This window comes from Onychostoma macrolepis, chromosome 01 (genome assembly GCF_012432095.1).
Source record: "Onychostoma macrolepis isolate SWU-2019 chromosome 01, ASM1243209v1, whole genome shotgun sequence".
Taxonomy (NCBI): Eukaryota; Metazoa; Chordata; class Actinopteri; order Cypriniformes; family Cyprinidae; genus Onychostoma; species Onychostoma macrolepis.
The window spans coordinates 6939112-6964409 of record NC_081155.1 but is presented as its reverse complement, the minus strand read 5'-3'; the positions used below and the strand labels follow the sequence as shown (position 1 = coordinate 6964409).

Below are 25298 nucleotides of genomic sequence, written 5' to 3'. Positions count from 1 at the left end.
AACACCTGCTGTTAACAAACTGAATCACTGAAAGAAAGAAAGAATATCAGAAAAAAAAAAGAGATGAGACGAGCAGAAATACAAGAACTACAACTGACATCAGTCACAGCCTTAGATGAAATCAACTGAAGATAAAAGACATTAAATCTCTCAAAATCTCAGCAGAGGATGATTAAACAACTCCACAAACAGTATTACCAGCTTCACACGTTACTAACCAGATTGACTTTAGATGTTTATGTTTTACTTTTGTTTGAATTACCATTATCGAGGTCAGTGTTTGCTTTAGTTGGGCTCTTGACCCTTGACCCTTGACTTAAAACATTACAATTACTTTAGCTGCTATACCTGTGTGTTTGTTTAGACATTGGTTATGGCAATCGGTTGTTGATGGTTAGGTTTCAACGAAGAAATCATCAGCATTTAGTGACTTTCATAACTGATTTTTTTCAGAGTGTAGTCATTGATTGGTTAAAATTTTAGATTTTGCTGACATAAGCTTAAAACTGATGGATCAAGCTTTATATTTAAATTTGAAAGACTTTCAAAAGTAAATTGGCATTAGAGGCTTAAAATTGCATTGTCACCATTGTTGAGATTCATACGCTGAGTCTTGGTGTCTGTATGATAATCAACATATTCAGATAAACAGATTCACTGTGAACATTACAAAACATTCTACTAAAAGTCACAACAAAATAGCAAAACAAAAGGAAATAGTAAGAATAAAAGGAAATACTAAGACATTTGCATAATTTATTCATGTTGCATTACATGCTGGGAGCCATGGATGAGTTTTGATCGGTGCTCCCAGAATGCACTGCAACATGGAGCTTTATTTTGAGTGTCACCATTGTTGAGATTCATATGCTGATTCCTGAAGTCTGTTTGATGAAGAAAAGCAAAACTTTCAGTGCAAAATAAGTTTCAAAAGTCTTTCAGATTAATATGAAAAGTGTCACATTTTAAACTATGCATATAGGCTCCATAACAAAATTAACTAATAAATTTACCAGTGACTAATACTCCAAATTACATCCGTTACTCAAGCCATTATATGCTGATTACATCTTTATTGAAACATAACCAGCCCTGATCACATTTTCTATTAGATGTTTCTTTTTTTTTTTTTTTTGCCGTAACTAACATGTCTAAACAAACACACAGCTATAGCAGCCAAAATAATTGTAATGTTTTAAGACAAGGGTCAAGAGCCCAACTAAAGCAAACACTGACCTCGATAATGGTAATTCAAACTAAACTAAACCATCAACATCTAAAGTCAGTCTGGTTAGTAACGTGTGAAGCTGGTAATACTGTTTGTGGAGTGGTTTAATCATCCTCTGCCGAGATCTTGAGAGATTTAATGTCTTTTATCTTGTGTTGACTTCATCTAAGGCCGTGGCTGAAGTCAGTTGTAGTTCTTGTATTGTAATCCGGCTGGTTTGATATCCAATTTTTTTTAAAAATCATAAAAAAGCCACCATAAATATAAAAAAAAAAAATATATATATATATATATATAGGCCTTCGGGTCATTTTGACCTGTGAGGGAAATATTTGTTACAAAATTTGAGGGAAGGATGAAGGTTAATTTACTACGCTTAATCTCACACATTTTTCACCAGCTTACTAGTGATGTGACGTTCGGCACAGAGGCTTTGAAGCTTGTACCAAAAAAACTAAAGATCTCACAGTGAAGCACTGTGCCAGAGCTTGATTCATTTTGCCATAACCACATGATCTGTGACCAAGGTTATTTTCGTAAACGAAAATGATTGATGAAAAAACAATTTGGTAAACTGAAATAAAGTAATAATTAAAACTATATGATCGTTTTCGCAATCATTACATTCTCACCCTTTGACGGAAAAATATATGAGCTGTGTGACGGTTAAGGGAAATAGGCCTACCTGTAAATGGCGCATCACTCACATGGGGTTATCTGACGGAGAGACGCAAAGCAGTTTAAAGCAGAGTCCTGCACGGGTCCTGATTGTTAAACATGCACCGGCAGTACACAGCAAAATCCCCAGTGTTAATTTAACACTCTGAGTGTGGACTCACTGAACTCATATAAACACTGAAGCAGTCTTAAAGTGAATGAGATAATTAGGTGATTAACTGAGTGATGATTGACCATTATTGAAGACAGCTGATGTTAACAAGCAGAATCACCAAAGGAGAAAATCTAAATTTCATTGGCTCCCTTCATGCATTCTGATTAATGCATTCATGTATTCATGAATAAATTATGAGCTGATTTGTCTTTGTAATTTCTTTTATTCTTATTATTTTCTTTTATTTTTGCTGTTTTTATGTGACTTTTTAGCAGCTTGTTTTGTGATGTTCAGAGTTGATCTGTTCATCTGAATACGCTGTTTGCCACCGTAGTTGAGATTCATACGCTGATTCTAAATCAATAAAGATAATATAGCTCAGAGATCAGACTCTAAATAAGTTAAATGATTCAAGTCAAATAATGATTACGTTAAAACATAATCATCACCACCCGATGACTTTTGCTCTTGGTTTGTCTAGCTGTTATAACTCAGTTACAGCAACTAAGCTAAATTTAAAATGAAAGGGTCAAGATCCCAACTAATGCAAATACTGACTACTATAATGGTGACATACAAATTTTGATTTTCTTCTTTGGTGATTCTGCTTGTTAACATCAGGTGTCTTCAATAATGGTCAATCACCACTCAATTAATCACCTAATTATCTCATTCACTTTAACACTGCTTCAGTGTTACTTTTAACACTGATTCGGTGTTTATTTGAGTCCAGTGAGTCCACACTCAGAGTGTTAAATTAACACTGGGGATTTTGCTGTACAGCAGACCCGTTATCTTAGAGCAGCACTAATTTATTTCTATACCAGGCCAGAACCGTTTGACCAAAAGACCTACAACATCAGGTAGGCAACATTATTTATTTTCCCATGTAACAAAAACAATCAAACCAACATTAGGCAAGTTGGTTCTTTGAGGAAAAACAGACACACAGCGCAAAACATATTAATGAAATTAATACTGAAATTAATAATGAATTTTACAATACAGTTTAGGGCAGAGGTCTCAACTTCAATTCCTGGAGGGCCACAGCTCTACAGAGTTTATCTCCAACCAGCTCCAAATCACACCTGCTTGGAAGTTTCTAATATTCCTGAAGACCTTGATTAGCTGCACAGTAAAACCTCCAGTGTTAAATCAACACTCCCACACTCAAAAAAATGATTTGGTCTAATTTGCGCCAGTGTTCATGTGTTTCCACACTACAGAGTGTTCAAGTAGAATTGAAGCAGTGTTGAGTTAAGAAGATAATTATGTGATGATTGATCATTAATGATGAACACCTGCTGTTATCAAGAAGAATCACCGAAGGAAAGAGAAACACAAGAACTACAACTGACTTCAGCCACAACTCTTTTTCACTTGGCTTCGCTGGTTAAGCTAAGTGTGTTTTAAATTATCACACAATTAAAGCAATCAGCGTAATATTAACACCAACATGTCAAGGGTCAAGAGCCCAACAAAAGGAAACACTGGTCTCTTTGATGGTGATGTCAAACAAAACAATAAAGCATCTAAACCTCTGTTAATTCTCAATAAGAGCTTCTCTAGAAGTCTGACAGAAATAAAGTCAGTCTGGTCAGTCTGATGCTGTTTAATCAGATCTTGAGAGATTTAATGTCTTCTTTTTTTTCAGTTGATTTCATCTTCAGCTGTGGCTGAAGTCAGTTGTAGTTCTTGTGTTTCTCTTTCCTTCGGTGATTCTTCTTGATAACAGCAGGTGTTCATCATTAATGATCAATCATCACATAATTATCTCCTTAACTCCAGCACTGCTTCAATTCTACTTGAACACTCTGTAGTGTGGAAACACATGAACACTGGCGCAAATTAGACCAAATCATTTTTTTGAGTGCAGTGTATATATAATCCACACTCAGAGTGTTACAAAAGTAACACTGAAGCAGTGTTAAAGTTAGTGAGATAATTAGTTTAGTAATTGAGTGATGATTGAACATTAATGAAGAACACCTGCTGTTAACAAACTGAATCACTGAAAGAAAGGAAACAAGAACAGAAAAAAGAGACGAGGCGAGCAGAAATACAAGAACTACAACTGACTTCAGCCACAGCCTTCGATGAAATCAACAAAAGATAAAAGAAGACATTAAATTTCTCAAGATCTCAGCAGAGGATGATTAAACAACTCCACAAACAGTATAACCAGCTTCACACGTTACTAACCAGATTGACTTTAGATGTTGATGTTTTAGTTTCATTTGAATTACCATTATCGAGGTCAGTGTTTGCTTTAGTTGGGCTCTGGGCTCTTGACCCTTGACTTAAGAATTCATAATTCCTTTGGCTATCATAGCTGTGTGTTTGTTTAGATATGTTAGTTATGGCAAAGGGGTGTTGATGGTTAGACTTCTATAAAGAAATCACCAACATTTAGTGACTTTCATAACGGATTTCATAGCACAGTCATTGATTGTTTAAAACTTTTGGTTTTGTTCACGTAAAATAAATAGCTTGATTCTTCAGCTTCAAAATTAATCTGAAAGACTTTCAAAAGTAAATCGGCACTAGAAACTTAAAACAGTATTATCATACAGACATCAAGAATCAGCGTTATGAATCTCAACAATGGTGACAATCAACAAATTCAGATAAAAAGATCATCTGTGAATAATACAAAACACGCTACTAAAAATCACAAAATAGCAAAACAAAAGGAAATGGTAAGAATAAAAGAAAATACTAAAACAGCTGCATAATTTATTCATGTCGCATTGCATGCTGGGAGCCATGGATGAGTTTTGATTGGTGCTCCCAGAATGCACTGCAACATGGAGCTTTATGTTGATTGTCACCATTGTTGAGATTCATATACTGATTCTTGAAGTCTGTTGGATGAAAAAAAAAGTTAACTTTCAGTGCAGAATAAGTTTCAAAAGTTTTTCAGATTAATATTAAAATTGTCAGACGTTAAACTATATCATAAGCTAAATTAACTAACAAATCAAGGGGAAAGCCTTGGAGCTTTTTGGGTTCAAGGGGAAAGCCTTGGAGCTTCGCAAAGCTTCCTTTCACAATCACTAGCAGGGATAGTTCACCCAAAAATGAAAATTTGCTCATTATTTTTTACACACTTGCTTTTCCAAAGCTGTATGAATTTCTAAAGCTATGATTATAATATTAGTTTCATGTATCTTTATTAGGCATAAAGAGAATGGACCTCCACACTCCTCCTGCAAATGGCCCACTGATGGCTGTTGAGTTGGAAAATAACATCATTATTCACTGGAGGCCACACAGCGTTCCTGTGCGATTTAGTAAAATGCCTATTACTAATCTGCACTATATCAGCAATGATATTGATGAATTAGCCGGTGGGCCTCATGTAGTCATTGTCTTCACTTTCTTTGCTCACCTGGTTTTTCATCCAATAACATTTTACGTGTATGAAGTGGCCAAAATCCGCCAGTCTGTGGTTGCACTGCTGAGCCGCGCTCCAGAGACCACCGTTATCATCAAGTCTGCAAACACTGCTGGACTAAAGGTACACTTGCTCACTTTCCAATCCTACCTTGTTTTCAACAAGAAAAACAGTATGGTACTTGTTATGGTATTTGTTGTACATGAAAGTCTACAGTGTTGGGGAAACTTACTTTAAAAAGTAATGCATTACAATATTGTGTTACTCCACTAAAAAGTAACTAATTGGATTACTTAGTTACTTTTTATAAAACATAATGCATTAAGTTGCTTCTACTATTGTTGTCTGGGCTGAGCTTGCTTAATTGTCTTTAATAACAAAAAGCCCAAAGATTATTTTTGGCAATCTTTCACACCAAAACTAAAATTAATAAGCCTCAGGCTGAAGGAAGTGCCTCTGCACCTCGGTTCACTCCGAGCAGAATCAGTGTTTTAACATTTCTGTTCTTGTGTTCCTTCTGTACAATTACCATTCTGAAACTTGTTTCAGTACACTGTTACGCCCGTTTCACACCGCAAGCGTAAGCTTCGTGGCAGCGTCACGTCAGCGTAACTACAGCGTCACTGCAGCTGCAGACTCGTCAGAGTATTCACACTGGAAGCGTTTGTTCAGCGTCACAGCAGCGGCTCCAAAGCGACATATTTCTTTACAAAGACAACTATAAATTTGTTTTTAGAAGTTGGTAAGTTATAAACTTTAAAGTTTTGAAGTCTTGGGGATTAGCGTGTAAATGGTCAACAACAAAATACATACTCAAATACAGAAAGTTTATACTGTTGTTTTTTTTCTTTTTTTTTTTTTTTAATAATATATACTTTTACCCATAATCTCCATTTCTTATAGAAGCTGTCAATAATGAATGAATAATGAATTTCTTATGTAGGCCTACTGTATATACTCCATTGTAACTTAAGATCCTGAGCAAGATGAATTGTCCATTGTGAGTTTGATAAAATGCTTTAAGTTATAATTTGCTTATGGCAATTAAAAATGAAAAACAAGTTAAAATGGGTAAATCTTCTATACATATTTTTGATTGTTCATTTTCTTTCCTGCCATACTCCAATTCATCTTAAAACACACTAGACATGCTTATTCTGTGCATTTTTAGCACGTTTTGTGTGAAATATTTATTGTCCATCAAAAGTGTGCTGTCATTTTAATTGAGCGTGAGCGGCACAGCAAAAATAGACTCGGCGCTGAAACCATCGCGCTGCTCCTGCTCCCAGTGTGAATGCACTAATTTGTTAACATGGGCGGCGAAACGAAATACGCACTGCTCACGCTTGCGGTGTGAAACGGGCGTTAGACCGTAATATATTGGCAACACTGTTGCCAGCTAGTTACTGTAGGTCAAACATCTACACTAAAACCTTGCCCTGTAAATTAATGCTAAAATACTGGAAACACTGTTGTCATTAATTTACTGTTAATTGTGCAGTTATTTACCGTAGTCTAGTTTACAGTATTGTACTGTAAAGATACAATGGACTAAATTAAAACTCATGTTAACTAATTTCATTTTTAGAAACTGAATTCCTTAAATTAGCCAACTGCCAATTAAATTCATAAACTAAATTTTTTAACATGAACATATTAATACTTTGAACTTATTTCATTTGAGTCTACTTAGAAACATTATTTCTTAAAGCGAAAATAACTAAAGAATACACAACCATTAAAATATCAAAATCAAATTTATTCCAGATAATAGCTTTTAACCACAGCACCCATGCATGTGCAACTGGAGCTAGCTGAAAGATTTTCACTGCATCAGCAACTACACAATGACTGTCTTTAAATAAAACAATATTAATCATATTATCAGTGTCTTTTGGGCTTCTCCTGGACTGAAGGACAGACTCTACTCTTCAGCACAATGGTAACCTCACAAAACTCAGACAAACAGAAACTCTTCACAGTAAAACCACAAACTGACTCATTGAAAGAGAGAGAAACAAGAACAGAAAAAAAAGATGAGCAGAAATACAAGAACTACAACTGACTTCAGCCACAGCCTTAGATTAAATCAATGCACGATAAAAGAAGACATTAAATCTTTTAAGATCTTGGCTTAGGATGATTGAACAACTCCACAGACAGCATTACCAGCTTCACACATTACTAACCAGATTGACTTTAGATGTTGATGTTTTAGTTTTGTTTGAAGTTTCCATTATCGAGGTCAGTGTTTGCTTTAGTTAGGCTCTTGACTCTTGACTTTAAATCATTAGAATTACTTTGGTCTCCATAACTGTGTGTTTGTTTAGACATGTTTGTTATGGCAAAAAAGCCAAGCGAAAATGTTTTCAGGTGTTGGTTATGCTTCAGTAAAAACATAATCAGCATATAGTGGCTTGACAATTAACATAAAGCTCCATGTTGTAGTGTATTCTGGGAGCATCAATCAAAACTCAGCAAGCAGTGCGACGTGAATAAGTTATGCTGTTGAACTGTCTTAGTATTTTATTTTATTCTTACTATTTTTACTATTAACAGGGGTTTAAATCTAATGCTTGTTTCATATGAGGTCACCATAATGGTGATTCGTGTTTCAGTTAGTTGGGCTCTTATTATTAATCATTTGACTTATTTGGCTGTTGTGACAGTGTGTTTAACAAACGCATTTGCAGTCCATGATAGTTTGCTATGGTTCACAATTATGGTGTAATGGCCTGATTCACTGAAGTCATTTGAATCTATCAGCTGTGCAATTTAATGCTTTTACGTTATAAACCCTGTTACTGCAATGTGAGTTGCAAAATCAGTTTGAAAGCTAAAAAAAATTAGCATGAAGAGATATCAGCAATCAGCGTGTAAATGTCTACGGTGCAGTTTTATACAGCAAACATGTTATTGGCACAACACAATCGTTTGAGTCAAACAGCATTAATGAATCAGGCTATTTCATTATGTTTGCAGAACCATCAATAGCCGACTATCGTTACCTGATCTCATTTGGTCTTTATTTGCTACTATAAAAGTGTTTAATAAACACACCATCACAGCAGCCAGCAAGACAAACTAATTGTAATAAGAGTTAAGAGCCCAACTAATGGAAACATTAATCTCCATTATGGTGACTTCAAATGAGACAAACGTTAGATTTTAAACGCCTGTAGATTCTCAATAATGACTTCTGTAGACATCTGAGAGAAAGCCAGTCTGATTAGTAATAAGTGAAGCTGGTAATGCTGTTTGTGAAGTTGTCTAATCCCCCTCTGCTGAGATCTTCAGAGATGTAATGTCTTTTATCTTCAGCTGAATTAATCTAAGGCTGTGGCTGCAGTCAGTTGTAGTTCTTGAGTTTTTGTTTGTCTCTTTTTTTTCTGTTCTCTTCTTTCCTTCAGTGTTTTTGCTTGTTAACAATCTTAGACAAGCTGAGAGGACTCGGTAACACTTTAGAATAGGGAACACTTATTCACTATTAACTACGACTTTTCCCTCAATAAATTCACACTCTTGAGTGTGGTCTCACATGTACTCCCAGGAGAGTTAATTTCACTCTGGATTTTTTGCTGTGCAGAGGCAGCAGGTGTTGGGCCACAACCTGTAAGTAAGATTTAATCATTTTAAATGTATTTGCATGTATGAAAATTCAGACGTAATGTTTTAGTTTTATCAAGGACGTAAACAAATGCCAACGCTGCACAGCAAAAAAAGAGTGAAATTAACTCTCCTGGGAGTACATGTGAGACCACACTCAAGAGTGTGAAAGTGTTAAAATAAGAGTGTTAAATTAACACTGAAGCAGAGTTAAAGTAATGAGATAATTAAGCGATTAATTGTAGTGATGATTGGCCATTATTGAAGACACCTGATGTTAACAAGCAGAATCACCAAAGGAGAAAATCTAAATTTTTATATCACCATTATAGTGGTCAGCGTTTGCTTTAGTTGGGCTCTTGACCCTTATCTTTTTAATATTGTATTTTATTTGGTTGTTGTAACTGAATTACAACAGACAGACAAGCAACAAGAAAAAGGAAAAAAAAAAAAATTGTATATTATTTTTTTCTAAATCTCTGAGTTAGATTTACATTGTTGATTATAGCAGTCCTGTGATTCATTAGCATAGGATTTCTAGCATGTTCAATACAATCAGAGGAATTTTTTAAAAAGGTGTTCGTTCAAAAATCTTTGAAAAGAGTCTTTCATTTAGACACACAAACATCAAGAATCAACCTGTGAATCTCAACAACGGTGACAATCAAAAAAGCATGTAGCAGTGCATTCTGGGTGCCACCAATCATAACTCATCCATGGCTCCCATGATGCATTGCGGCATGAATGAATTGTCTTAGTAATTTCCTTTATTCTTACTATTTTATTTTTGTTTTTTATGTGACTTTTAGTAGCTTGTTTTCTAATGTTTAGAGTTGATCTGTTTTTCTGAATATGCTGTTTGTCACCGTTGTTGAGGTTCATACACTGATTCTTGATGTCTGTGTGTGCCTAGAAGAAAGATTTCTCTTTTTTTAATTTTCTGAACAATTTTCAAGAAATCCTTTTAATAATTGGATACTGTAGAGTCACAGGGCTGTTAAGAGCAACAAGGTAAATCTGACTTTTTTAGGTTCAGGCTCTAAATGAGTTTGGTGATTCAGATTAAATGATTATGTGAAAACTCAACCAACATCACATGAACAGTTTTTTTTTTTCATTTCTTGTCTGTCTGATAGAACTCAACTACAACAACCAAACAAATTCTAACTTTGAAACTGTAAGGGTCAAGAGCCCAACTAAAGCAAACGCTGACCACTATAATGGTGACATGAAAATTTAGATTTTCTCCTTTGGTGATTCTGCTCGTTAACATCAGGTGTCTTCAATAATGGTCAATCATCACTTAATTAATCACTTAATTATCTCATTAACTTTAACTCTGCTTCAGTGTTAATTTAACACTGTTATTTTAACACTTTCACACTCTTGAGTGTGGTCTCACATGTACTCCCAGGAGAGTTAATTTCACTCTGGATTTTTTGCTGTGTGGCTTTAGTAGCCAGTTAGTTAAATGCTATTTCGTGTGTCTATGACAAACGCGTACAAACATTTTGGACCCGAATTTGTAATTGTGTACTAATTTTGTAAATGTATTTTCCATGTATACTTTATGACGTAATTTTTCGATTTGATCAAGAACGTAAACACAAGCCAACGCTGTTTGGTTATAGTAGCCAGTTAGTTCGATGCTATTTTGTGTGTATAAGACAAACGTGTACAAACTTCAAAAAATTATATGTAATCACAACAGCAAACTTCCATTCAGAAACGTTTGTAAGAGCCGTGCTTGCGGAAGTTCTGCTTGACTCTCTTCATTACCGCTTTCTGGGTCTGATTCTGACTCAAACTGATACAGCAATATTGACACCATTATTTACATTTGACCGCAGCACATGCAACTGTCGCCCGTGAAGGTAATGGGCGTGACTTTCCGGACAATGTGCAGTACGCTGTTTAGCCAATCACAACACACCGGCCCAAATAACCAATCTGAGCGCATAGCCTGTTTCTGAGGGAGTGGTTTCATAGAATCAGGAAGTCAACCGGTCGTTCAAATGACAGAGGAGAAAGCGGCTTACAATAAAGGTGAAATATATGAAAAATAAGGCGTTTTTTAACAAACGAAACACGAAGACATGTTATATTGCACCCCATAAACACAATCAAGCAAAGAAAAAAAGCAGTAAACCACCCCTTTAAGTTTAGGTATTGGGTAGGATTAGGGATGTAGAATAAGGTCATGTAGAATAAGGCATTAATATGTGCTTAATTACTACTAATAAATGGATAATATTCTCTTAATTTGCATGCTAATAAAGTAACTACACTGTAAAACCCAACAGTTAGGGTAACTCAAACCGTTTGAGTAAACCGATTGCCTTAAAAACCTGACAAGTTAGGTTAACTCAAACCGTTTGAGGAAACGTATTGTCTTAAAATATTTAAGTTTTTTAAAACTAATAGTTATGAGTACTCTGAACTTATTTCAGTTGAGTTCACTAAATAAGATATATGCCCAACAAGTCACGGTAACTCAAACCGTTTGAGTAAACCAATTGCCTTAAAAACCCAAGTTAGGATAACTCAAACCATTTGATGAAACTTAGATTTAAAATCTTAAAAGTTTTAAGACAATAACAATTATGAGTACACTGAACTTATTTCAGCTGAGTTCAGTTAATTGATTAATTAAGTGCTGATTGAGCATTAGTGATGAACACCTGCTGTTAACAAACAGAATCACTGACAGAAAGAGAAACACAAGAACAACAACTGACTTTAGACACAGCCTTAGATGAAATCAACTGAAATAAAATACATTAAATCTCAAGATCTGATTAAACAACGCCACAAACAGCATCACCAGCTCCACTTATTAATAACCAGACTGACTTTATTTCTGTCAGACATCTACAGAAGATCTTATTGAGAATTAACTAAGGTTTAGATGTTGATTTATTGTTTCAATTGTTCAACCATGTGTTCTTCGAACATATTTGTTACAACTCAAAAGCCCAGAGAAAATGATTAGTAGTTGGTTGTTATGTATTTATAATGACAATCATCTATTAGTGGGCTGATCTCATAGAGATTGAACATAGACTCATTGTGTCTAATTTCTGATCGAATGAACATATTGATTATAGTAAAAGTGATTCTAAGAGCCACTGGTTCTGTGGTAGTCAGTTAATAGAAAGGACTTTCTAAACAGTTTGACTCAATTAGACTCACACAGACATCAACAATCAGCTTGTGAACCTCAACAATGGTGACCATTAAAAAATAAATTTAAAAAATCATGCAGCAATGCATGCTGGGAGCCATGGATGAGTTTTGTACTATGCTAGTACCCAGCATGCATTGCAAAATTATTATTATATTTTTTTAATGGTCACCATTGTTGAGGTTCACAAGCTGATTCTTGATGTCTGTGTGAGTCTAATTGCTACCATCGATTAAAACTTTTTGTGGACAAACTGTTTAGAAAGTCCTTTCTGTTAACGGAGTATCCCAGAACCGGTGGCTCTTAGAATCGCTTTTACTATAATCAATACATTAACTTAACCAGAGGTTAGACACACAATGAGTTGTGTTTATTCTCAATGAAATCAGCTCAGTAATAGATGATTGTCATTATAAATATATAACAACCAACTACTGATCACGTCCTCTGGGCTTTTGAATTGTAACAAATATGTTTGAAGAACACACGGTTACAACAGCCAGGGAAAACAAAAAAACTATTCACACAGACGTCAAGGGTCAAGAGCCCAACTAAAGCAGACACTGATCTCTAACATGGTTACTTCAAATGAAAATAAATCAACATCTAAACCTTAGTTAATTCTCAATAAGATCTTCTGTAGATGTCTGACAGAAATAAAGTCAGTCTGGTTATTAATAAGTGGAGCTGGTGATGCTGTTTGTGGGGTTGTTTAATCAGATCTTGAGATTTAATGTATTTTATTTCAGTTGATTTCATCTAAGCGTGTCTAAAGTCAGTTGTTGTTCTTGTGTTTCTCTTTCTGTCAGTGATTCTGTTTGTTAACAACAGGTGTTCATCACTAATGCTCAATCAGCACTTAATTAATCACTTAATTACTTAACTGCAATGTATATCTTATTTTAGTGAACTCAACTGAAATAAGTTCAGTGCACTCATAATTGTTAGATTTAAAAACTTAAAAGTTTTAAGACAATAAGTTTCATCAAATGGTTTGAGTTATCCTAACTTGGGTTTTTAAGGCAATTGGTTTACTCAAACAGTTTGAGTTACCCTAACTGTTGGGTTTTACAGTGTATGCTGTAAAAGCTGTGCGGACGCGACTCCATGAGAGATGCGTTCGTAAGCGAAACGTGAAGTATACCCGGGCCTTAAAGAGATAGTTCACCCGAAAATGAAAAATCTGTCATCATTTACTCACCCTCAAGTAGTTCCAAACCTGTGCGAATTTCTTTGTTCTGCCGAACACAAAGGAAGATATTTTGAAGAAAGTTTGTAACCAGGCTGTTTTGGGGCACCATTGACTTCCATAGTAGGAAAAAAAAAATACAATGGAAGTCAATGGTGCCCCAGAACTGCTCTGTTTCCCACATTCTTCAGAATATATTCCTTTGTGTTCAGCAGAACAAAGACATTCATACAACTACTTGAGGGTGAGTAAATGATGCCAGAACTTTCATTTTTGGGTGAACTATCCCTTTAAGTGTTCATTTAAAACTGAGGATTTTTCTGTGAGGTTTAAAGGGTTAAAGATGTAAGATGAAGAAAAAACAACAACAATAATAACAACAACAACAACAACAAAAACAGCATGATACATAATTTAACAGTCATAAACTGTAATTAATTTATGGCTACAAGCTGTAGAAAAAAAGTAGCATGCTGGCAATCTGAGCTGCCAGTAGATTACTGTTATTTATGTGTTTTTGCACAAGAGAGATCTGTTAGTTTAATTTAGTTTTGTGGGTCACCATTGTGCTGGACAGTAGAGCCTGTGCTTCAGTTAATGATGAGCCACGAACACTGATGTTCTGCTGCTTTATTTAAAGGCAGTAAATGTGGATTTGTTGATGCAGTTATGATCTCTTTGCTAAGTAGTTTAATACATAAATGTTGATGACATACTGCAAAGATTTGAGTAAAATTCATGTTTTGTTGTTTCACAATTACACATTAACCTCTTAACTGTCACCGTCCACCCTGTGGGACATCTACCTTTACTTCACTATTTTACAATTAAATCCTAATCTAATCATGACAAACTATATATCGTTGGAAAGGTCTAAGACTCCTAAATAGGTATTTTACCACTTTTTCTGTTAAAAAATTATGTAGGAAAAGTAATAGATTAATTTATGACCAGAGGTGTCAAATCCAGGGTCAGAAAGTAAAAGTCCTGCCATGTGTTTATTCCACCCATGAACTCAGCAGCTGATTTCACCAGAGGAGGAACCAACTCATTCCTTTCAAGTCACAAGCAAGTTTCGAGTCAAATCCCAAGACCTCAACGAGTTGAGGTAATTAAGAGATAATTGAGAGACTAATTAAATGTTGATTGTGCATTAGTGATGAACACCTGCTGTTATTGAGAATTACAGAGGATCAGATGTTGATGTTTTATTGGTTAAAATGATGCCACCATCATGGAGATCAGTGTTTGCTTTAGTTGGGCTCTTGACCCTTTTAGTAACTGAGAATGGATTGCTTTTAAGCAATTGCAATATTGATTCACAACAAACATTTGCACATTGCTGAATTAAAAGCTTGAGGAAGCAGATGAGCTTACACTTTTGGCTTTTATGTCACTTGAATGAACATCTTGAAGGTGCCTCTCTTTGGTTTATTTACTGACGTTCAGCTGTTACAGAACTGCAGGAATTTACTATTAAACAAATGCCATCGTAATATTAAATATTGGAAAAAATTAAGAATTATATTGCTCAGGCTTTTAGACATGAACACTTATCATACGATCCTCAACAGTGGTGACAATAATTATTCATACCGTGGTGTTACCCAGCATGCATTGCAGCATGAAGCATTTTGTTGATATTCATACGCTGGTTCTTGATGTCTGTGTGTGTCTGAGTAGGACTGGAGTTTAAATATTTAAATGCATTAGATTTAAAATTCTTACTCTATAACTGCTACAGCAGTAAATTCATTGCGTACTGTGGTTTCACAGAGTTGTTTATTCAAAAGCAGAACATAAATTAAAAAAATTAAAAATGTTGTATGTGTACATATATATATATATATATACACACAGTATATTTGGATGCAAACAGGTAAGCACCTGATGATTACCTCATCATATGAAAACAACTAACAGTTGCTCACTGCACAGCACTGATCTCTCCGCTTTACAACAGCACATGCATTGCTACAGAGAGATCTAACACAGGAGTCAAGGGTCAAGAGCCCAACTAAAGCAAACACTGATCTACATGATGGTGGTATCATTTTAACCAATAAAACATCAACATCTGATCCTCTGTGATTCACAGTAACAGCAGGTGTTCATCACTAATGCACAATCATCATTTAATTAGTCTCTCAATTATCTCTTAATTACCTCAACTCATTGAGGTCTTGGGATTTGACTCGAAACTTGCTTGTGACTTGAAAGGAATGAGTTGGTTCCTCCTCTGGTGAAATCAGCTGCTGAGTTCATGGGTGGAATAAACACATGGCAGGACTTTTACTTTCTGACCCTGGATTTGACACCTCTGTTTATGACAAGAGTGCACCTGAAAAAAATCTACATCATGACATGAATTCTGACCTTTGTCACAGAAAGTCTTCTTAGTTGCCTTTTTCTCTATCACGAATTAGAAATCATAAGAAATTATTTATCAGTAGAAAACTTAAAATTTCAAAATTCATCCTTTGAAACCCATTTTAAAATCAGACATTGCATTACCATGTAAATGGTACATTAAAATCATGTTACAAAATATTTTCATTCATGAATTATAAAAAATTAAGTTTGGATAGTGCACTATAATGTCTCTGTTCAAAACTGTGGGTGACAGTTAAGGGGTTAACTGATTGCAGATTTATAGTAAAAACATTTATTTTTAGTGGACTCAAATGAAATAAGTTCACAGTAACAACACTGTATAAATACTAGTTTTTTAAAACTCAAATAGTTTGAAGCCACCAGTTTCCCAAATGAAATGAGTTACCACATGGTATTATAATGGTATTATACTGTTAAAAAATAAGGAGAGCTGTAAATTAACGGTTGAAAGCTGTAAATTAACAGTACAATATGGTTGCCAGCATTTTTACCATTATTTTATAGTGCAGTTTTTTTAGTGATTGTTGAGTATTAGTGATGAACACCTGCTGTTAACAAGCAGAATCACTGAAGAGAACAAGAACAGAACACTGAAAATAGACGAGCAGAAACACAAGAACTACAACTGACTTCCAGCCATTACGCATTATTGTACTTATTAATCATTTTGAATTTGTCATACGTCTACAGAAGCTCTTATTGAGAATTAATAGAGGTTCAGATATCTGTGTTTTATTGAAGATGTTTTTGTCTGAATTACTGTTTTAGTAGTCAGTGTTTGCTTCAGTTGGGCTCCTGACCCTTGACTTTTTAATATTAGTTATTTCTTTGGCTGTTATAACTGTGTATTTACAAAACACATTTGTTACAGCAAAAACATAGTAAGATGATCAGTGAATGCTGATTATATATTATGGTGAAGTGCTCATCATGTAGTTCCTTGATTCACTAATTTCATCCAATGTCTAATTACACTTTATTTTGATAGTCCACGTTAGACATTCTACTAACTATAAGTAACTTTGTAACTACATATCAACTACGTGTCAACTAATTCTCATTAATTTGCAGCTACATGTCTACTAACTGTCAGAGTAGACTGTTAGGGTAGGTTTAGGGCAGGGATGTCAAACTCAGTTCCTGGAGGGCCGCAGCCCTGCAGAGTTTTGTTCCAAACCTGCACCAACACACAAACCATGTAGTTTTCAAATAAGCCTGAAGGACTTGATTAGCTGGATCAGGTGTGTTTAATTAGGGTTGCATCTAAACTCTGCAGAGATCCGGCCCTCCAGGAACTGAGTTTGACACCCCTGGTTTAGGGTTAGTAGAATAAGTTGATATATACTTGCAAAGTTTCTCATAGTCAGTATGTTGTGCACCCATCAAAATAAAGTGTTAGAAGTTATAATGCAGACAGTCTACCGATATTCTAATGACTGCTAGTTGACATATAGTTGCAAAGTTACTGACTGTTAGTAGAATGTCTAAAGTGGCAATAAAGTGTTACCCTGTACTACAACAAGTGTTACAACAGCAATCAGTTATAATGAAGGATTTTTGAACACATTGTGACACAAAAAAAACTGAATCATTGAGAAACACATAAAAAAAAATCAGCATATGAATCTCAACAATGGTAGAAATTAAAAAAACAAAAAACAAAAAAAAAATAAAAAAAATAAAAAAATAAAAATGTTTAATATCACAAAACAGTCTACAAAAAGTCACAACAAAAACACCAGCAAAACAATATATGCAAATAATATTAGGGTTGGAACTAAAATCTGCAGGACACCGACCATCCAGGAAAAAAAACAAAAACTGCCAAATTTTAACAGTAACATACTGTATTTGTCATTTTCGAGGAAGTAGCCAGCTGCAATATACCGCGAATTAACAGCATTCAAAGTTGACGCTCAGAGGGTGTGTTTCAAATCACATCCTACACCCACATTCACTATACCCTACATGAGTTTACTAATGTATAGTCCACCTGGCAAAGATAATGAACATGTAGGGTCAAAAATAATCAAAGACTTCTACTTTCCTGTCCCTAACATATCTTGAGTAACAAAAGGGCCATTTGGCATTCCTGAAGGCACAGGGGTGTTGATAGTGCTCAAGGCCTGTAGGCCAAGATGTGTATACATCGGGGGTCTGCTAATTGTCACACATTTTGCACAGTGAGTGCAGCTGTAATCTGCTGATTGGTCAGTTTCAATGTCTCACATTTGGTTTTTGGTCACATAGTCAAGGAAGGGATAAAATAAGTTTGTGACTGTTGCTCTGTCTCTTTTCTTTGCTGGAGCTCTTCTTGAGGCTCTGCCCTCTCTCTCTCTTTTTCTTCCTCTCTCTGAAGCACTGTAGGGAAACCTAGGGATGGGCAGATGAAGCTTCATGAAGCCTCATTAAGCTTTTCAGCTTTTCAGCCAAGTGGTCCACAAAAGGGTTAATTTCTGGAGCCTTCATTTGCTCACAATACCACCTGATGGCCAAATAGTGTAAAACAAGCAGATATATTACAGACAGAGGTGTAAAGTCCAGGGGTCAAAAAGTAAAAGTCCTGCTATATGTTTATTCCACCCATTAACTCAGCAGCTGATTTCACCAGAGGAGGAACCAAGTCAGTCCTTTCAAGTCACAAGCAAGTCTCAAGTCAATTCCCAAGTCCTCAAAGAGTTAACGTTAATGAGATAATTAAGAGACTAATTAAATGATGATTGTGCATTAGTGATGAACACCTGCTGTTACTGAGAATTACAGAGGATCAGATGTTGATGTTTTATTGGATAAAATGATACCACCATCATGGAGATCAGTGCTTGCTTTAGTTGGGCTCTAGACCCTTGACTTCCTGTGTTAGATCTTTCTTTGTAATACTGTATGTGCTGTTGTAAAGCAGAGAGATCAGTACTGTACAGTGAACAACTGTTAGTAGGGGTGGGTGTATCAATGCCGATGTTGGTATCGTATCAATACTAGCCTGATAAGATCAAAATTTTAAGTTAATTTTTTTTCCTAAACACTTAATACATTGTTTAATACATCCAACGAATTGTAGACATGTCTGTGGGTGTATATTCTGCTCTTTTCATATCTCGTATGCAAACATCGCTATTCCTCCCCTGCTACACTGTTTTGTTGTCATGCCATCACGTGACCCAGCGGCTCAAGCGCAAGCGGATACAGCGAGAGATGGAACGGTAGAACTCTGAGCTACAGAAGAAATGAAAAAGGGAGGAAGGAAATCCTTCACATAGTGCATATTGTATATAATTGTATACCGAATTTGTCCTTTTTATGCAGTATCACTGTAAGGTGTATACTGAGTTTGGCCTTTTAATATTATTTCTTAATGCATTTAGCCACTTTAAATGATTTCATTATAACGTTTTCTATGGGAGTAAAATGCTTAACATGTAATTTAGCATGTTTGCATATATATTCTGGGCTCAGCTGCTTGCCACATATTGTATTTTATTAACAAACTGTATACCGAATTTAGTCTTTATTTATTTATTTGGTCTTTAGCACGGTCTTCCTTCATTGCACCATATTAAATGTTTAATATAGGCCTATATATTTTTATAAACTATACCGAATTTGGCCTTTTCATATCACAGTTTTTTTTATTGCAATAATAACAAACAAATATTACAGTATGTATAAAACAAAGAGAAAATACAGTACGTACGTAACATCCAAAAATCCTTTCAATAACGAGTTATGGTTTAATAGGCCTAGTTCTTTGTCATATCACTATCTTCATTCAATAAGCCACTTACATTAAACTTATATATATGTTTTTATATAACTTTTATATATATATAAACATAAACATTTATATGTTCATGTTTTAAATAACCAACTCTGTGAAACTACAGCATGCAATGAAAGTACTGCTGTAACAGTTATAGTGAATGAATTTTAAATCACTCAAGTGACTTAAAAGCAGAAAGTGTAAGCTCATCTGCATCTTAAACTTTTAATTCAAAAATGCGCAAATGCACAAATGTTTGTTGTAAAACAATATTGCAATTGCTTAAAAGCAAACTATTTTCAGTTATCAAAAGGGCCAAGAGCCCAACTAAAGCAAACACTGATCTCCATGATGGTGGCATAATTTTAACCAATAAAACATCAACATCTGATCCTCTGTAATTCTCAGTAACAGCAGGTGTTCATCACTAATGCACAATCATCATTTAATTAGTTTCTTAATTATCTCATTAACTTTAACTCTTTGAGGACTTGGAATTTGACTCAAGACTCATTTGTGACTAGAAAGGACTGACTTGGTTCCTCCTCTGGTGAAATCAGCTGCTGAGTTCATGGGTGGAATAAACACATGGCAGGACTTTTACTTTATGACCCCTGGACTTTACACCTCTGTCTGTAATATATCTGCTTGTTTTACACTCTTTGGCCACCAGGTGGTATTGTGAGCAAATGAAGCCTCCAGAAATTAACCCTTTTGTGAACCACTTGGCTGAAAAGCTTAAAGCTTCATGAGGCTTCATCTGCCCATCACTAACTACAACTGACTCATCATCTATAGGCCTAATTCACTTGATCCCATTCAATTTGTAACTATATATGAGCATTATTTTATGATTAAGACATACCTGTAGTGCCACCACATAAGATCAGTCAGAAATGATCAACCACAAATATGAACAAATATCAATTTTAAAATAATAAAACTGTTTGTGTCTAAATGATGTAGGAGTTCAAACTGAGACATTAATAATTAGCATATAAATCTTAACAATGGTGACAATCAAAAACTTCATGCTGCAATGCATGCTGGCTAGCAGAATAGTACAAAACTCACCCATGACTCCCAGCATGCTTTGGGGTATGGATAAATTATGCCGCTGAATTGTTCACTTATTTTCTTTCATTCTTACTATGTGCTTTTATTTTTATTTTTGTGATGAGTTCTAGTAGCATGTTTTGATGTTCAGAATTGATCTGTTTATTTTTTTGATTGTCATCATTGTTGAGATTCATATACTGATTCTTGATGTGTGTGTCTAAACTACAAAGTAGCTTTTTTTTTTTTAATGATAGATGTGTTTTAATGGTCTTTCATAACTGATTGCTCAGCAGTGTTTGTTCTTTTGCTCTAATTAATATCAACATTAGGAATGGGTGATACCACGTATTTTGTTTTCGATACGATATGATACTTTTCAAGGCCAGTATTGTCGATACTGATACAATACTTCTAAACTGAACTTTTAAATTATGATAATTATTAAATTACTAAGAACAAAATGGGTAATGATACCCACTTAACTTTATATTTAAAATGCATTCTAACATTCAATATGCCTTAATTGTAACTTATTAGGTTACATTTTTGTTTACACATGGTTCAGATATGTTTACTGTAGAGGTAACCATGGAAATCTACAAATACTACAGTTGAACTTTGGTCACTTCAGTCAAACCATGGTTCATTTTCATAAGGGACTGCCAGTGACAGGCTGTTGTGTGTATAAAATGCAGCCTTTTTATTGTGACAGTGTATGATTTATATTAACATTACAGAATAGAACGTGATCAAGACTATCTTTTAACATTTAATTTAAATAAACGCAATTGCACAAACTATGTAGGCAACAACTTCAATTTGTTTATTGTGAAATAACAGTAAACAATATTGCAATTGCTTAAAAGCAAATTACTTTGAATTTCTAAAAGCGTCAAGGGACCAACTAAAGTAAGCACTGATCTTCATGATGGTGGCATCATTTTAACCAATAAAACATCAACATCTGATCCTCTGTAATTCTCAATAACAGCAGGGGTTCATCACTAATGCACAATCATCATTTAATTAGTCACTTAATTATCTCACTAACTTTAACTCTTTGAAAGTCCCACCTCTTCTCAATTGATTAAAAACTAGGACTCGGACACAACACTGCATGGCACTGCGACCAACGTAATATTTTACAGAGTTTAATGTAGCAATGTGGTTGCTCAGTGTTTCTAGATCAGTTTTAATTGTGTAATAGATTTGAACAATCAACAGCAAACTATCATGTACTGCAAATGCGTTTGTCAAACACACTGTCACAGCGACCAAAGAAGACAAATGATTGATAATACATGTTAAGAGCCCAACTAATGAAAACACTTAATCATCATTATGATGACTTAAATGAAACAAACGTTAGATTTAAACCCCTGTTATAAAGAACTTCTGTAGACCTCTAAAAGAAATAAAGCCAATCTTGTTAGTAATAAGTGAAGCTGGTAATGCTGTTTGTGGAGTCCAGGATCCTTCTCTCCTAAAATCTTCAGAGATTTAATGTCTTTTATCTTCAGTTGATTATTTCTAAAGCTGTTGCTGAAGTCAGTTGTTGTTTTTGTGTTTTTTTGTCTCTTTTCTGTTCTCTGCTTGATAATGGACTTATTAAGGCTGAGTTGAATCCATATTTAATATACACAGATTTCATGGTTTATTTCTTTGCTCTTGGCTGACATATGGCATTGCTTTGGCCTGCTGGTGGCCCAGATCTGGCAAACAGCAGCGGCCCACCCCCAAAGTGCCATCATTCCACGCCACATGCGGGTCAGATCATCATTCCACATGTGCCAGATGTGGGCCGGATCTGGGCCGACACTATGTTGCTATCTTGGTTGGCAATAAAGTTCTGATTCTGATCTGTGTTTTTACAGAATATTTATCAAAGTGACTGGCACATGTTGCAGTTGGACACAGTGATGCGGGAGATGTTCAGAGACATTGATGGAGTCATCTTCTTAGATGTCTGGCAGATGACTTCCTGTCACTATCTACGTGAACACATTCACCCAGGACCTGTCATCATTGCTAATGAAGTCAACATGTTTCTCTCATATGTTTCTCCAACCTGCAGCCTGTTCAAGTTGATTTTGTTCCATAAAGAAAATGGGAAACTAACCTGGGCAAGGGAAGGCTAACTGTCTGACTCTCTGGCAGGCTTCAATATTATTTGACTTTATTAACCACTATCAGTTCAAAAATTAAACTAGTCTCCCTAAACCAGCTGAAATTCAGAGAAGGTAGTTTTGAATCGTTGCTCAGTATGATGAGCACTTTGTGAGGTGTTATTAATCGAAAGTTTATAATTACAATAGCTCTATGATTATACAGTACAGGATCCAGCATTGTCATAATTTATGAAGGATTTTAAAAGCATGATAAGACACAAACATTTTGAACTACTGTTTCATTTAAACACAGAGAGACATCAATAATCAGTGCATGAATCATCATAATCCATCGGCACGTCACATGCCACTCTCCATTGACACACGTCAGTGAAAACCGGAAGTGTCAAGGGATGTGCCACTGAGCAAAAGTGGCATGTACCAGTGGCTTCCGTGCGTCAGATGCCATGTCACTTAATGCTAAGACAGCTTCTGTCCAGGAGGGCTGCATCAGTGTTCCACTACAGCACCACAATGGTCAAACTGCGTTATTGCAGGCCTTTACATTAGGTCAAATGACATCAAAAGACTATTCGACAACAACATTTTTTTTTTGTTTAGAGCATTGTCGATAATGTCAACTAATCGTTCCAGCCCTAAACACTGAGGAACGATATCACTGGGATATCCCCCCTCCCCTCTCCCCCAAATGATGAAGATAAAAACACTGACAGCCAATCAGAATCTACCTGACTTTAAATCGCACGATAACATGAAGTTATTTTACTTTGTGACATCTGTCTTGTCCATCTCATGTCCAGTATTTTCCTGCTTAAATGTATCAAATAAAGAGGAGCATCTCAAAATCATGTCATCGGCGTTGATGAGGTGAAATTGTGCAGTTATTGTCAAGTTAATATACAGAACAAAACCATCAACATTCAGCAAATAGAAATTTAACAAATACAAGTATTTCTAATGTTAGACATGAGTAGAACATCACCAAAAACACACAATTATATTATAAACTTTATTAAAATCTTAAAATAAACCAATATATTAGACATGCATGAAATTATGTCAAAGCATCAAACATGTTTTATGAAATATGAAAAAGACACAAAAACGGATGCTTACTGAAGAGTGAATAAGACACGTAACATCGAAACTGCAGTTCATGGAAAATTACGCAAATCTTTGGAAACATTACAAAACATGCTATTAACAGAAAGTGTTAGACAGGCATTTAAATGCAGCTATTTGAGGTTTCCACACAGACACACCAAACCACTAACCACAGTCTTAAAAAAGATCTATGACCACCATGGACATTTTTCTAGTTTATGGTATTGGCACGTCTGACCAGTACTTCCTTTTCAACTACAGATAGGGAGAAATGTCATGTGACTTGAAACACATTTCATTCACTATTATAAACATTATCATGAACTGATTCAAAGCTGCATTATCTGCAATATATTTACACTTAACTGGAGTCCAGCTTTATTTTCAATCTATTTGACGGGTCCTGGACCATTTGACTGTGCTGTAAATCACTGATTTACCCACCATCGCACCGGATCTGTGAAACAGCATAATCAAATATGAAGTGTGGATGACCATTTAAGATCCACCACAAGTAATGCAGGAGCCAATCAAAATTAACTCAATTCTAAGGGATCATGCAATTGATACATTTCAAAAATAAGTTTCAATATCACACAAGAAAATGTGTCTCAAACCTATTTTGTTTCTCACCTCGCAGCAGAATCAGGATGGTGCACTCTCAGATTCTCATAGTTGCTTTCATTGTTTCTGACGTGTTGGACAGTTGCGTACTTGATCATCTCAGAATCTGTGGATTCAGCAGTTTCTCCTGCGGTCTGATCTGTTATGGGTCTCTTGGGTGAAACTCGAGCATACAGACCATCATCACAGTTGTTTCTGTCAGAGCCAGAAGGTTGTTCAACCTGAAGAAAGAAGCCACAACCTTCCAGAAAAGTGACGTATAAAAGTAAAATCACCTGCATGACATTCATGTTCCTGTAGACTTTTGTCCCCTTATAAGAACGTTTTCTTAAACACACTGATTTCTCTTTCTTTGACATGACATATTCAGATACAAAGCTATTTGAAAATAAATTTCATAAATCACAACATAACTAAGTTTATCACTAACAAGTGTCATCACTAACACTAATTTTAATGACCGAAACAGTTGGATATTTCCACTCTGTGTTCTGACCTGCTTTTGCCGGATGTCTGACACACCACTTTCTTTCCTCCTGTAGCACAAAGATAAATGCATAAACACATAAAAAATTATGAATGAGTAAAAAAATGCACATTGTTAAAACCAGAGATCTCACCTCACGAATATGACGATGCAGAAAAGAAATAAAACTCCACATCCAGCTGCAATCGTAACAGCTGCATACAGGACTACAGGACCTAAAAGAGAAAATTCCTAAAATACGATGTATTGTCTGCATAACAGGAACATTGCTTTTATTATCACCAAAATTGAAAATGTTTGATGGC

General features: G+C 35.3%; 1 protein-coding gene across 3 annotated transcripts in view; it reads left to right on the top strand.

Annotated features, from left to right (window-relative positions):
- Positions 1-23615, top strand: part of LOC131536619 (NXPE family member 3-like) — a 40692-nt gene extending 17077 nt beyond the window's left edge. Inside the window, exons 7-10 of one of the 3 annotated variants that reach the window (XM_058769657.1) lie at positions 5240-5580; positions 7346-7399; positions 9044-9069; positions 22524-22705. In XM_058769657.1, the coding sequence (XP_058625640.1) occupies positions 5240-5580; positions 7346-7399; positions 9044-9069; positions 22524-22569 (467 nt within the window). In that variant the 3' untranslated portion in view covers positions 22570-22705. Of the gene's footprint in view, positions 1-5239; positions 5581-7345; positions 7400-9043; positions 9070-22523 lie in introns of all 3 variants that reach the window. The other 2 variants (XM_058769650.1, XM_058769644.1) reach the window with 2 other exon arrangements.
- The last annotated feature ends 1683 nt before the right edge of the window (positions 23616-25298 follow it).